General features: G+C 40.8%; 1 protein-coding gene across 1 annotated transcript in view; it reads left to right on the forward strand.

Moving 5' to 3' along the window:
- PKP2 (plakophilin 2) overlaps positions 1–13118 on the forward strand; it is a gene marked incomplete at both ends in the record, with an annotated part of 36360 nt that extends 23242 nt beyond the window's left edge. Inside the window, 7 exons of the mRNA XM_082280038.1 lie at positions 5717–5834; positions 7337–7498; positions 7909–8082; positions 8644–8797; positions 10258–10447; positions 11427–11514; positions 13050–13118. Coding sequence (XP_082136164.1) covers positions 5717–5834; positions 7337–7498; positions 7909–8082; positions 8644–8797; positions 10258–10447; positions 11427–11514; positions 13050–13118 — 955 coding nt within the window. The remainder of the gene's footprint in view (positions 1–5716; positions 5835–7336; positions 7499–7908; positions 8083–8643; positions 8798–10257; positions 10448–11426; positions 11515–13049) is intronic.
- Between the last annotated feature and the right edge of the window lie 280 nt (positions 13119–13398).

A 13398-nucleotide genomic window follows, 5' to 3' on the forward strand; every position in this document is an offset into this window, starting at 1 on the left:
AGAGTAGTTGTATGTGTCTGGCATTGATTTTTCCTGTGCAAACAGCTCTGTATCTGACTCGTGTGGTTTCAGAAGACAAATGAATTGTAAGCTATACAAAATACTCAACAATAATGCACCTTTTTCTGCAGACTTCCTGTCAGCCCACTGACTACTAAATACCTCCATCTCTACGTAATAATTAACTTTTATTTACTCTGATGACTCAGAAACAAATACAAAGGAACATTAACCACCCATAATAAAACCTCTCTAGCTAATGCTAGTAGTGTTGTCTAGGAAATGAAGGAGGTTGTGTTTTTCATGTTAATTAGCCCAAGAGCATTTGTGCAGAAACCAGTCTGGCTGCTCCTCTCTTGGTGTTTGGACTCTGGAACAGTCTCTTCCCTACGAGGCAGCTGATGGGGGCACAGATCATTCTCAGGTTTAGCTCGGTGTTGCTCTTCCTGAGCTTGTTTCAGCAGATTGACACAACTCATTATATGACAAATAAGGCATAACAGTACCTGGGTTCTTTCAAAGGAGAGTAGATTCTGGGCTTAACCTTACTCTGGGCACAAAGTCAGTGCATGGGGCTGCTCCAGAGCTGCAGTGAGCTCTCCAGCCCTAATTCAAAGTCTCTAAAACTGCCCTTATGTAGGTGCTTAAGGATACATTACCTGTTTTAAAAACATGATGCTCATATTCTAGTCCTTCTCATTTTTAAGAACTTCAACACTGAAAATTATAAACAGGACAAGAAGGGCTTGAAAATTCCCAGGTAAAGATGATCTGCAGGATTGCCACATACTTTCTAGCAGAGAATAGTTTTTAATGAGGCTTACCTATTTGTACTGGCCAAATAGCTGAGAGTTTTAAGATTAATCAGTTTGCATCTCTTTTCTGGAGATTGACTCACCTCCCAGATTAGGCCACTAGAAATATTCCTTCCTTATGTATTAATAACAAAAAATCTCTGCATAAGTAAAAAGAAGGGCACACCTCAGAGTAATAAAAGTGTGAACTGAGGGAATGATGTTGCTTATGAATATGTTTAAAGAGTATATTTATTTGCCAGAATATAAATCTGTAATTAGTCTTCCCTTTTGTAATGCTAACATGTTTGTTGGCCATGTTGATAAAGTCTATAGCCTGCAGCTTCTATTAGAGGGTAAAAATAGTACTTTGAAGTGCAATACATTATGCATAGTACAGCATTTAGTTGTAGGAGAATGCCAGAACTTCTTTTCAAAAATTTCCATACAACTGTTGACTGGAAGGGACACCCACAACCCAAACCTAACACTAGCATCTGGTGGGGGCACATGCACTGCACCACACCGTTACCAAATTATAAATTAAAGCTTCCTTCATGCTCTTTGACAAAACAGCAGCAGGAGAAGTGAAGCCACATCTAGCAGATAATATTGCAGGTAATTCCAAGCACTGGAATGAGTGCATGACCAGACCAGTCCCCAGTTATTGCCAGAAGTATTGTGGGGTCCTGAATCTCGGTGCCTGTGTCAGTGTATGCAGTCACTGATAAGGAAGTCTGACATTAGCAGGATTTGTTAATCCCATTCCCTAGGTCTGTGTTTTGTCTTAAAACCCTGCAAGAAGCAAAGCTTTGCAGAAACCACAGGTCACAAAACTTAACATGATAAAAAAGAAGCTGTGTACACGCCAGAATTCTGCACTAGCAGTTAGAGTAAGTAATAGCATTGTTTAGTTGTGAAATATGATAAAAAGCACTCTGCCTGAACAGAGTAAGCCAAATAACAGTCTTCACTGGTTGCATGACAATAAGCTGAACAAGTAAAACTGGTGTATTAAACTATCTAGAGTGTTACAGACATTTCTAGAGAAATCCTGTTGAATTTCAGAGGTAAAGTCATTTTTTCTTGGCCTGAAAGTCCTACACATAAAAGTTCTGCCTCCAGTTCCAATACAAATGGATAAAAATCGTCAAGATATTTCCCCATACTCCTCTGAGTCTGAAAGGATAAGATGCCAGCATGTAGAATGCATGGTTTTGATATTATTTATATACATAGGTGAACCTCTGGCATGACTTTTCCTCTGAAAGGAAAGCTTAGTGGAAGGCTGTTTTTATAACACCTTGAAAGCTGATAGTGAACTGGTTCCATTTTTATCTTGAAATACCGTTTCCCAAAACTTCTGCAATTCTGAACTTTCCCAAATTTATACACAGGTGTCACATTTTCTCCTGCAAAACATTTAATTTAGGTGCTGAAGCTGTTGTACTTCACTGGGAAGAGTGAAGGCAGAGCCTTCCTTTTTAACTGCTCTGTAAGGACACATCCTGTGCCCCTGTGTATTCTAGTTTTTCAAAATCTTCTAGACAACTACCTCCAGGAAAGTCAGCTAACTTCTCTGCTCCTGGTTCCTCACACAGTAAAATAAAATTCAGCCTTCCTTTTTCATTATTATTTTTCGCACTTTGTCTGTCCCAGCTCCCGTTTGAGCTTCTTGTGAATTGCACAGTGACCCACAAGGACAGTGGAAAGCTGTATTTGGAGGAAATCATATCATTGCACTTCAGCCCAGGAGTCTGCATAAACATCTGCTTCCATTTACTCTGGAGAGAAGGGAAGCCAAAGCTCTGCCCGTGTGTTGAAAAGCTCAGACTCATAATGGCAGCTTCTAAGAGAGAACGTAAAACAAATGACTGATGATAACAAGCCTTTGAACCAAGGCCTCTTGCATAGCATTGCCATTCCTTTAAGTTTATTTCCATCCATTCTTATCTTCCCTTGCCTCCTCTTCAGTGTATCTGCTCCCCCAATTCCTGAAAGGAATTTTGTTACTTCCAACTGGCAGCCTGAAGCTTGGCGCCTCTAGTTACTAAATAGATCCCAGATACCTTTCCCTCCTTGGTGAATTTTTGGACTGTGCAAGGCATGAAGGGAATAGAATTTCCCAGAATGTTGTCTGGTAATTGAATTAAATTCACATTACGAGTTTTAGCAGAATGAGTCCCAGGAGCAAAATCCTTCTTCTTATCAGTTAAGCGGACCATTCACAGCGGTTCAAGAACCTTTTCCAACAGTCATTGTATGACTCAGTGTTGGCTTAGAGGGAGTATCCCTTTCATTTGGTGCCATTTATCAGCTAATTGAACATTTATTACCATCATCCTGTTTCTTTCAAAGTCACACTTGGTTTTACTGTGTCACATTTCTTTGTATTTACCTCACAACTCTGGATCAAAATAATATTTCCCAACAGGAAATTAGCTGGTCCTCCCCACATGCCACAGGACTGTGGGCAAAGAGCTATTTTGATTACAGATACAGTTGCACCATGAATGTGTGCAGGAGGGGCCAGAAGCAGCAAATGCAAGATGAGATAAATGAGGCATGCAGACAGATAGAGTGCATCCACATCAGCAAATGGCACAGTTTGAGCATGTCACCAGGATTACCACAGCTGAGCATGGCATAAGTCAGGGATTTTTTTGTAGGTAGGTGCTGCCAAAATGTAAGTTCTGAGTCATTTAAAGCAGAGCATCCCCACAAGCAGCAATCTCCCTGAAACTGCATTCTCCTCATGCTGCAAGCACTGAGTATTTCAGTGACTCCAGGAACTCCACTACAACAAAGCCCAGTTCTGGAGCTCAGAGGCTGGCATTCCAATTTTCAGGAATCTCAAATCTTGGGAAGTCAAGATGAAGTCAGTTTTGAAATTCTCTAAGCAAAATGTCTCCATTGTTTCAAAAAAAAAAAAGATATTTAAATTTACATTTCTGTGACACTTCTCAGAAATATTTATTTTTTTACCAATCGAATAATATTTTTATCTGCTGGAATTTCTCAAGCAATTAGCAAACTTAAGCTGCCAGCTGAGGTATTCCCTGCAATGGTCTTCTCTAAACCTGTTTAGAGTAAGGTGGTTACAGCTGTCTTTGGATGAGTGCGAGAGCAGGAGCTCTTCCCTTCCCAGTCCACATTGTCCTGCTAAGGAAACAGGAAGGTGGACAATGGAGTACCCATGTGTGTACAAGCATGCACACGGACACGCACTGATATCTGTCACTGGATGGGCATCAGCTTCTTAATGAAACAGAGCCCAGTAATTAATTTCCCTTGCAGAGCAGGACAGTGCCCCTGATTCAGGCTCTTCTCTGCCTCCTGAGCTATAAAAGCTCTTTGCCCTACTCTGTTCATGCTGGCAGCAAGACTGGGGCATGGCCTCTCCTTGCACAAGCATTCAGCAGGATCAGGTGTAAAAAGTGGAGGGGGTAGTATTGGTACTGGGACTAAACAAAACACTGCATCAGCTGAAGTGTCTTTGGAGAGGGAAATTCCACACTTATCTTTAACAGTATTTTTAGTCTCTGTGCCTCAGAGACTATTTTTCCAATGCACCAGGAGGGCTGTACTGTGTGCATTTCTCTCAGCATAAACATAGGAAAGGGTGACATGCATCGAATGTGACATATATTGGTAAATTAAATTCCAAGGGGATGTCTATAGTAGGCCATGTTGTGGAATCTGAATATTGATTCTGTGATATATAATTCCACAAGAGAATAAATGAGCTCATAAACAGAGACATTGTTAACATCATGACCTAGAGTAAAATTGTAGTTGCAGTGCATTAGTATTTAACCTGAAGTATTTAACCTGAATGTGTACTTCCCAGAGGAAAAAAAAATAGTAGAAGTGAAATGACACTGTGTATAAAATGTGTATAAAAGGTGTATAAAATGCTACATTCATTTTACAGTCATAAGCCACAGGAAAGTTTAAACCTTACTGGATCTGTCACTAATAAAATTGTAAACGTTGTAATTTTTAGTGGGCAAAGCATGCAAAATATGCAACCTGAAACTATGTAAAGGAACATGTCCCTGTGTGTTTTGCTGGATGCTAAGAGTGGGTTATATTTAACGTTATTTCAAACAAAGACGCTGGAATATGCAGTCTTTTAGCCAGCAGAGCTGCAGGAGTCCAAAATAATAAGGCCTGGATTTATAATTCCAGTATTCCATAATTCAGACTTTGTTGAGTTGTAAAGATAATTATGCCCCAAAATTGTAAATATTGTTTCTTCCCTGGAAATCAGTAGCTTGATTAGAGCCAAGCAGCTTCAAGCAGTATGTGTTTGGTTTTTCAAGAGTTTTTAAATCACTTTTCAAATTCATTTATAAGTTGTACTTGGGTTACTACAAAGACAGCAAATGTTACTTGAAAGCCAGGCAAAGAGTGGGTCTTTGCATAAGAATGTGGAGATGCTGCTAAAACTCTCAGATCTTGTCTGTTGATGGGTCATCTTGGATCAAGAACTGGCTCGGTGTAAGTAAATTAATTCTAAAGGACATCTGTGTGCATGGAAATTTTTATAAGTATCTTTCCTCCGATATTTTCACCATCCTAAATATTAAAAAATATAACTACAAATGGAATAGTGAAAAAAAGTCCAGGGTTTTTTTTAACTGCTTAAAAAGGATTAATTCAACTTTGAGATGAAAATTTGAGCCAGGTCTTACCTTATTCATCCAAACAGAGCAGTTTGTTTCCTGGAGTATTTGTTTTTGTCTGGGAGTGAAAGTTTTACCTAGAAGAGGCTCAGATTGTTTTACACCTCTGAAGAAAAGAAGCAGTCAACCTGAATTTCAGTATCTTTAAGATTTAGCTGGAAAAGTTTGTCAGAGGAGCACAAGAAAATACCTTTGACTAAATCTCTTCTCCCCAACATATTTTTTCCTGCACAGAAACATGAGCTCTGCCGGCCCGGAAGGAAGGAAGAAGATGAGAGAATGCGAGGGCTTAATTGATTCTCTTGTGTATTATATCCAAGGAGCTATTGCAGACCATGAGCCTAATGACAAGGTATTCTTTGAGATGAAAAGTGTTTTCCTAGGGGAAATTGCCAAGTGAACATTCTTTATTGTTGTTTAGAAGTCAATGTTCAGAAACAGCTGTGATGTAACTGCAAAACTTATTTCCAGGGCTTTTAAAACTGCCACCAAAGGTGAAATCCCAGTAAGAAGCTTTTTGAAGTATTTTTATCCTGCAATCTAAAAGAATAGTGTAACTTAGCACTGGGAAAACATTTTCAGGAACACCAGAGAGAAAGGTAGAAACTTCTCTCTTTTATTTTTAAAAAGTGAGATAAAATCACAGCTTTCAGAAATGCTGAAACACAAAAGAGTCAGATGTTGCCCTTTTGGTTGTCTCAGGGTGCTAGCTAGCTAGAAGCTTAAAAAACTAATCCAGTTCCTCTCCTATATATTTAATGCTACATACCCCTTAGGAAAGGAAGAACCTAAATCCCTTTGGGTGGCAGTGTGATTAAGGAGCTCACATCATTTAGAAAAGAACTAATTTTCCTAGTTTGCTTTTTTTTAAAAAAAAGCTGCACATTTTTTGCTTGCTGCCCAAGCCTAAGCCAGTAACTACAAGGACCTGGACACCTCCAGATGCCAGTTTCCCTCTTTCCTCCCACCACTTAGTGCAGGGGAACCCTGAACACAGACTCTTGGAGCAAGGGCTTGTCTTTCAGCTGGGTGAAGTTGGGTGAGAAGACCAGCTGTCACTTACGTTAGCTGCAGCCTGTGAGGCAGTTCTGGTGGGCCTGCTATGACTTGTGCTGTGCAGTGGTAATTACTGCACATTTATAGTTCTCTTCTAGGATTAGTTGCTTGAGCTTCCCCGTCTGCCTGTATTCAGTGCCATTAGCTTCAGGGAGAATCCAGCACATTACACGTGTGCCAATATCTCCCTGCTGCATTTTGTCTCAAAACCACTCATTCCTTTTTGACTTTCAAGAAAGGAGGAACTGGTAATAAAGCAATTTGCCACTAGACTCATCACTCAGAAATTGTAGACCTGACCTTAGCCACGTTCAGAAAGGAATGTCTTATTTTAAAAAGCATTCTACCACAGAAAAATGCTTTCTCCTTGGGGAAGTTAAAAAGCTTCCCTCTTGCTTATGCTATGGTGAAGTGTGTACATGATCATCTTTACTCAGCTCTTAGACATTTCTTGGCACACTTGTGGCCTGTGTCAAGTAGCACTCGCCCAAACAATTCCCAGGCACAGTTCAGGAATTAAAATGTCCCAGGACGGTTTCCAACAGGCACGCACCCCACTCCGAATGCAGCCTCGTTTGCCAGCTGGCCTTGGTGCTCAGGAACATCCCAGGGCATGTTTCATTTATCAGTGTAAGGGCAGTCTGGTGGATCATGGGCATGAAGCCCGGCTCTTCCATAAGGCAGTAGAAGCTCTGCAGTCAGTTGCTGAAGATCCAAAAATGAGATCTCTTCCCATGTCTATACGTGTCCCTTCAACGCATGCCAAAGCTTTCAATTTCTATTCTTTCGTTATTTTAGGCCACAGAGAACTGTGTGTGCATTCTTCACAATCTTTCCTACCAGCTAGAGATAGAGCTCCCTGAGAGCTATGCCCAGAGCATATATATGCAAAGAAGAAATATTTCTAGCAATGATAAAACACCAGGGTGTTTTGGAACACGGAGCAGAAAAGTAAAAGAGGTAAAGTACATGATTAGTTACATCTCATTTGGTTAATACCTTGTAGCAACCTCTCGAGAATAAGGCTGTAATCTAATTAACAGGCTGTTATTGATGTATCTGGGAGGGTGACACTTCCTTGCCCCAAAAATGCAAATTTATTGATAGTCCTTCTTGACACCAATTCTCTCGTTCAGCTGCTGGTTATGACAATGACATAGAAAATGTTTTATTAGTTGAGGAATACTCCACTGGATGGACTGGCCACTATCATTAAATACTGAAATTTTGCACATTATTATTTGAGCTCAGAACCTGACAGTCTGCAAATAACCTGGTCATAGAGAGTTATAAAATGGCTAATTTAGCTTGTGATGCGTTAAGTTATAAAGGTCACTGTTTCTAAAGGCTTGATCTGTTTACATGTTTAGAAGCAGCAGGACACCCCACTACCTGAGGAAAGGAGCAATCCCAAAGGTGTTGAATCGCTGTGGCATTCTACACTGATTAGGATATACCTCTCCTTAATAGCAAAGAGTACCAGAAACTACACCCAGGAAGCATCCCTGGGAGCTCTTCAGAACCTCACAGCTGGCACTGGACCAGTAAGTCAGCTTTTTCCCTTTTCTTGTCACTTAGTTCTTGATGTGAATGCGTAGAGTTCAGGGCTGCAGTGCTCAAATAATCACTGACAAGTCACTGGCTACTGACATGGTGAAGGACAATGGAGAACACTGAAGGGAGAGTCATACCCAGCAGTGCAGCTCTTCCTTGCTTGGCAAATACGGGGCCTGCTTCTTCTCCCTCTGTGTACATCTCCATGTGTGGGATTTGCTAATTCATTACACAATGAGGGATGAGCAGATGCCAAAAGCACTAAAAAAAGTAATTTCATGGAAGACAGTCCTGTGGGGAGAGGAGGGCTCTGATATAACAGCAGATCACTTTGGTGTGGAAGAAACTAATACCTGTCTGAGGAACTGGGTAAAGAGCACCTGGGAGAAAGAGGGCTTGAAACTTCCCTTCTATCACCTTCCTTTCCTGTTGCAGCTCATCTGGTTTAAAACTCCTTTAAATATGCTTAAATTGGCACAGAGGACTGGCTGTGTGCAGCTTTTTCTGAGGCTCTGCATTCATGGTGATGACACAGAACTGCCTTTTCACAGATGCCATTCGCAGTGGCCCGGACTGTTGTTCAAAAGGCAAACGGCCTCCCAGGCATCCGAGCTATGCTGCACGTCAGCCACCCTGCTGTGAAGAAGACAGCAGTCTCACTGCTCAGGAACCTGTCTCGAAACACCTCCCTGCAAAGTGACATAGGTGAGCAAAGACTGAGAGCTCGCTCTGTTCTCTTCACCTTAAATTTTCCTGCTTTCAAAAAAAAGAAATGTGCAAAAAAATCCTCATCTGTGAGTTTAGTCGATTTTTCACTGGATACTTGCAGTCACTGTACAGGGTTTAAATTAAAGGGTTTTGCCTAAACAAAGTTTTCACTATATTGGATATTCCTCATCAGATGCTTCCATTAGTGTTCCTTTCAAAAATACATAATTGAAGTAAAGTCCCTCTACAGATTTGGAGAGGGAGTTCTTCTGCTTCAAAATAGGGTAAAGGAAGGTGAGTGCCGAGTTCTGTGCTGCCACAGCTGTGTAATGCTTTGCAAGAAATCACAGAACATCTCTACTTCTTCTAGCAAAGATCATACTCTCTTTTATTAGACAGAAAGCTTTAGAAGTTTGCAGCCCACACAGTTTTCCTGTAAAATTTTTTGAGAATGGAAGCTATAAGATGCTATAGTAAAAATAGTTCATTTTTTAAAGGATCTAATTTCTAAATAGAAGCCATTTCTATTCTGAATATTCTCACTTCAATATATTATGTATTTAAGACTTTTTCCTACTGATCGGATAAAATGTGTTCATATAATTTGTTGTCCTTTTCTGTGTTCCCACCAAGGGGCAGAGGGGAAATTACAGGTATACAGATGGCTCATGGGGCAGATTAACCTCCAGAATTCTGCAGAACAGTCTCCTGGGTCTTGTTTAATCCTTAGCGAACATTCCCTATTAATGAAAATATAATAACATGTTATTGGGCTGATTTCAAAGGGATAATCTATATGGTGTTAAAAATTACAGGTGGTGAATCCCCCTGAAAGAGAAGACATTAAACTGATGAGCAGTGGGGATTTCATCAGAAAAAAATAATTTATGAGAGCATGGGAAGCACAGAATAACACAGAGCTTTGGGGGCAGGTGCTTCATCTTGCACATTCACAGCCATTTCCTTGCTTTACCCATGGTAGAGAGAACTGGGGGAATTTCAGGTGAATGTTTTTTCTATTGAAAGATGCTCTTTTTGATTGACTGAAAGCATGTGTGAATTCAGGTCAAATTCCCAAAGAAAAACTTTGGCCAAAGGAAAACATTTGAGAGGGCCAACTGTTTTGTAGATGCAAGAGTCTAAATTTATCAAGCAAAATGAACCTACATATCAAATGGAGATAAATTTAATATAAAACATCTCCAAAAGGGAAGTGGCACATGCCTGGTGAGGTCAGACCAGCACATGAGGTATTAATGGATTGTGCATGAGGCAAATTACAGGCTGTCCAATGTAGGGTGGATGCAGCTTAACCTGAATTGTGGGGCTGTAAGGCAGGGATGAAGCCATGAGCATGTAGTGGCAGCACACAGCACCCTGATGGGGGAGAATGGGAGGAATAAGGTAAATCTGCACCTGTTAGTGATGGAACTGCTTGTCTCTCTTCCACCTTGCAGCCAGAGAAGTTCTGCCTGATTTGGTGTCGATACTGCCCGAGCGTGTGCCAGGGTCGGACATTGCCTGTGAAACCACAGCCTCCATCTGCTACACCCTGTTCAACCTGACCCAGAGCAGCTCCCACAACGCCCGCCTGCTCCTCAGTGCCCACGGCCTGCCCAAGGTCATTGCCATCAGCATGAATGACAGGTAAGAGGCTCCACAAGTCTCACTCTTTCCCTGGGCAAAAAAAGCCTGCAGCCTCTGCTACTCAGGGAGAAAAAACGCTTCATCTCAAGGTACAGGACAGCTCAAACGAGTGATGGGAATAGAATTGCACTGATTGGGAAATACAGGAAGATCTCTTACAACAACTCTGCCATCCATAGCTAAATTCACCCCGTTCCAGCATTTTAAATAACTCCTCGGAAGGTAACTGCACAACATTATCTAAATTCTGCTACATATGTAGTGACTAATCATCAGATCTCATCTGTACCAAAAATGTCTTTCCTGTTCATTGTAACACGGCTCTGAAAATCTTTAGCAATAAAATGCAGGGATAGGTTTTACAGAACTTACAGATCGGTACTTAAAAATAATTTATAAAGTGGCATTTTAGAGAGTAGATTCAAAATTTAATCATCCTTTAATATGTAATCAGTATTTACTCAAAAGATAATTAATGCTTTATAAATATGAATAATTATTCTGTTTGCCTTGATCTGTCTTTGCAAAATGAAAGAAGAAATCAATCTCAGTAAAGGAGGCCTCCTGAGGCCCTGAATAGTTTAAATCCTGTCTAACTAACCAGAGATTTTACCTACTGGAAAGATTCTTTCAAATGCTTGTTGTGCTGAGGTGTATTTTCCTCAGCTGAAAATCAATAGTATGATAGCTGCTCTAAGATGTAGGGTACAGAGCACTTGATTTGCCCCCTAATTCTGAAGAATGAGTGAAGCAGGAACATGCAGGAAATAGAACATGCAGGGAGGCATGTTCCATTTGTTACAGAAATAAGGACAGCACGGAACATGCTACAATACCTAAAGGGTAGCAAACCAGCGTTGAGGAGTAAAGAGAGACAAAACAAATGCTATGAGGTTATGTTTGCTGAAGTCTGTACATGTACTGTGATTATGATGTGGGAATTTAAATATGTTTCATCATTCTTTTTCCAAAATTGCAGCAATATGTTCAGCAAAGCGAGCAGGGCTGCTTCGGTCCTCCTCTACTCCCTGTGGTCACACACCGATCTCCACAGCGCTTACAAAAAGGTAAGCACAAAGAAAAATAATCTGTCCTTTTAGACCTGGAACTCTCTTATTTGTCATCTGGGGCCCCTTAGCATTCCTGCACATTTATGAGTCAACCTATGACAGGATTTCAAATGGTCCCTGAATGTGATTTTCCTGTTACCTGTACGTAATCCCAAGTAACGCTCGGCCTTAATTTCTGCTCATCCATGTTCATGTGCTCTCCCTCTGTGGTTTTATATCCACTGGCAAAGCTAATGAAAAGTGTTGCTGCTGCCTGCCAGAAGTGTCAGATGGTGAGAAGTGATGCAGAGTAGGTGACCATCCACACTGGCTGAACCAGCCTGGCACAGAGGATCTACAGTGCCAGCAAAAACAAAGGCAGGGCGAGGCAGCTTCCTGCTTTAAAACCAGAGCAGTTTTGTTCTTGTTTGCATGGCCTGGTAGCCCAGGTGTCAGTTATGCTCAGACAAAACCCAGAGCCTGGGAAAGGTGTTGGCAAACGTTTACAGTCATAGTCAAATCAAACAAAAAGTGACCAGCATGAGTCTGCCATAAACCACTTTGTTTCTGGTTTGGTTTTTTTGAAGCTCTGTGACTGCTTTTTCAACACAAAGCTGAGTTAACTTCCACCTACCTACCTTCACCCTGCATTGCAAACTGTTTTCAGTGCTTGTTTGGTTGCTGTTCAGAATTTGTCCCTTCAAATTCCCTGTAACCTAAAACTGTTCCAAGTTCTCAAGCTAGCTGTTAGCATTTATTATTCAGCTGTTTCTCTTTGAAGATCTTTTTGGTTGAAATTTGCTGCAAAAAAGTTCCTTAGCATAAACTTTAACAGGGTTTCATCACACTTAGCAGTACTGCCCCACAGGCCAGAAATCTGTGTTCAAGAATAAGGGTATTGTGCCATATAAATTCTTTACCAGCTTTTGTTGCCTCTGGTTTTTTACAACTGCATTCCTGACTTTACTGTATAGCAATATCCCTGATGGCATGAATTTTCTGAAGTCACTGGTAGTTTAGGAACTCCTATAAGACACATTTGTCAGACTTGATTTTCAAAAATGCTGATTATTTGCTGTTCCTGTGCAAATCAGGTCCCCTAGATATACCAGGTATGGCACTGAAAACTTCAGAACCATCTAATGCGTAGACATTTTTGAAACTTTAGTCCAATAAACCACAGAAATCACTTGATCAAATAAAATGGATAAAATCCTGAGCCATTTTGGCATTGCCCTGTGTTCTTTGTTCTGACAGGGTTAACCTCAGCTAGGTTAATCTCAGCTATTAGTCACCTAAAAGTTAGGAGTCTGTAGAGCTGAGCTAGAACGGACTCCTGGTACAGTCAATGGAGAGAGAGAAGCAATTCCAATTATTCATCTCATCTGTCTTGGACTAAACAAGCAGTGCCTGTTCTGTCTCTGTGACTGCACAAGGCTCTGCCTAGACCCCTACCATGGCTCCATATTTAGCTTTTAGGCAGCTGGACCCACCCTTCCCTTGCAGAATCAGCACTGAAGATAATGAATTGTTCTGTTTCTTTCATTCCAAAGGCTGACTTTAAGAAGGCGGATTTCATCAACAGCAGGACCACAAAAGCCTATAACTCACTAAAAGATTGAATCAGAGTGTAACACCATGGAAGACAGAAATCATACAGCAGTTAATGAAACCATCTTCACATGGTTGCTGTTGCCATCATGAACCACAAAGTATCTCAGAAAAAAAAGGATTTTATTTTCTATAAAGACTTGAGTGGCCAGAGAGTAGGTTTTTTTTCAGTTTTTAATCCTAATCACCTTGTTGTCACTGTATATATCCGTATTAGAATAACCAAAGATGGATTCCCCAGGATGTGTGAGATGAAGTTTCATCCAGGTTTACCACTAGTCAGAGCTCCAG

Source organism: Coloeus monedula (genome assembly GCF_965178545.1).
Source record: "Coloeus monedula genome assembly, chromosome: 4".
Classification (NCBI taxonomy): Eukaryota; Metazoa; Chordata; class Aves; order Passeriformes; family Corvidae; genus Coloeus; species Coloeus monedula.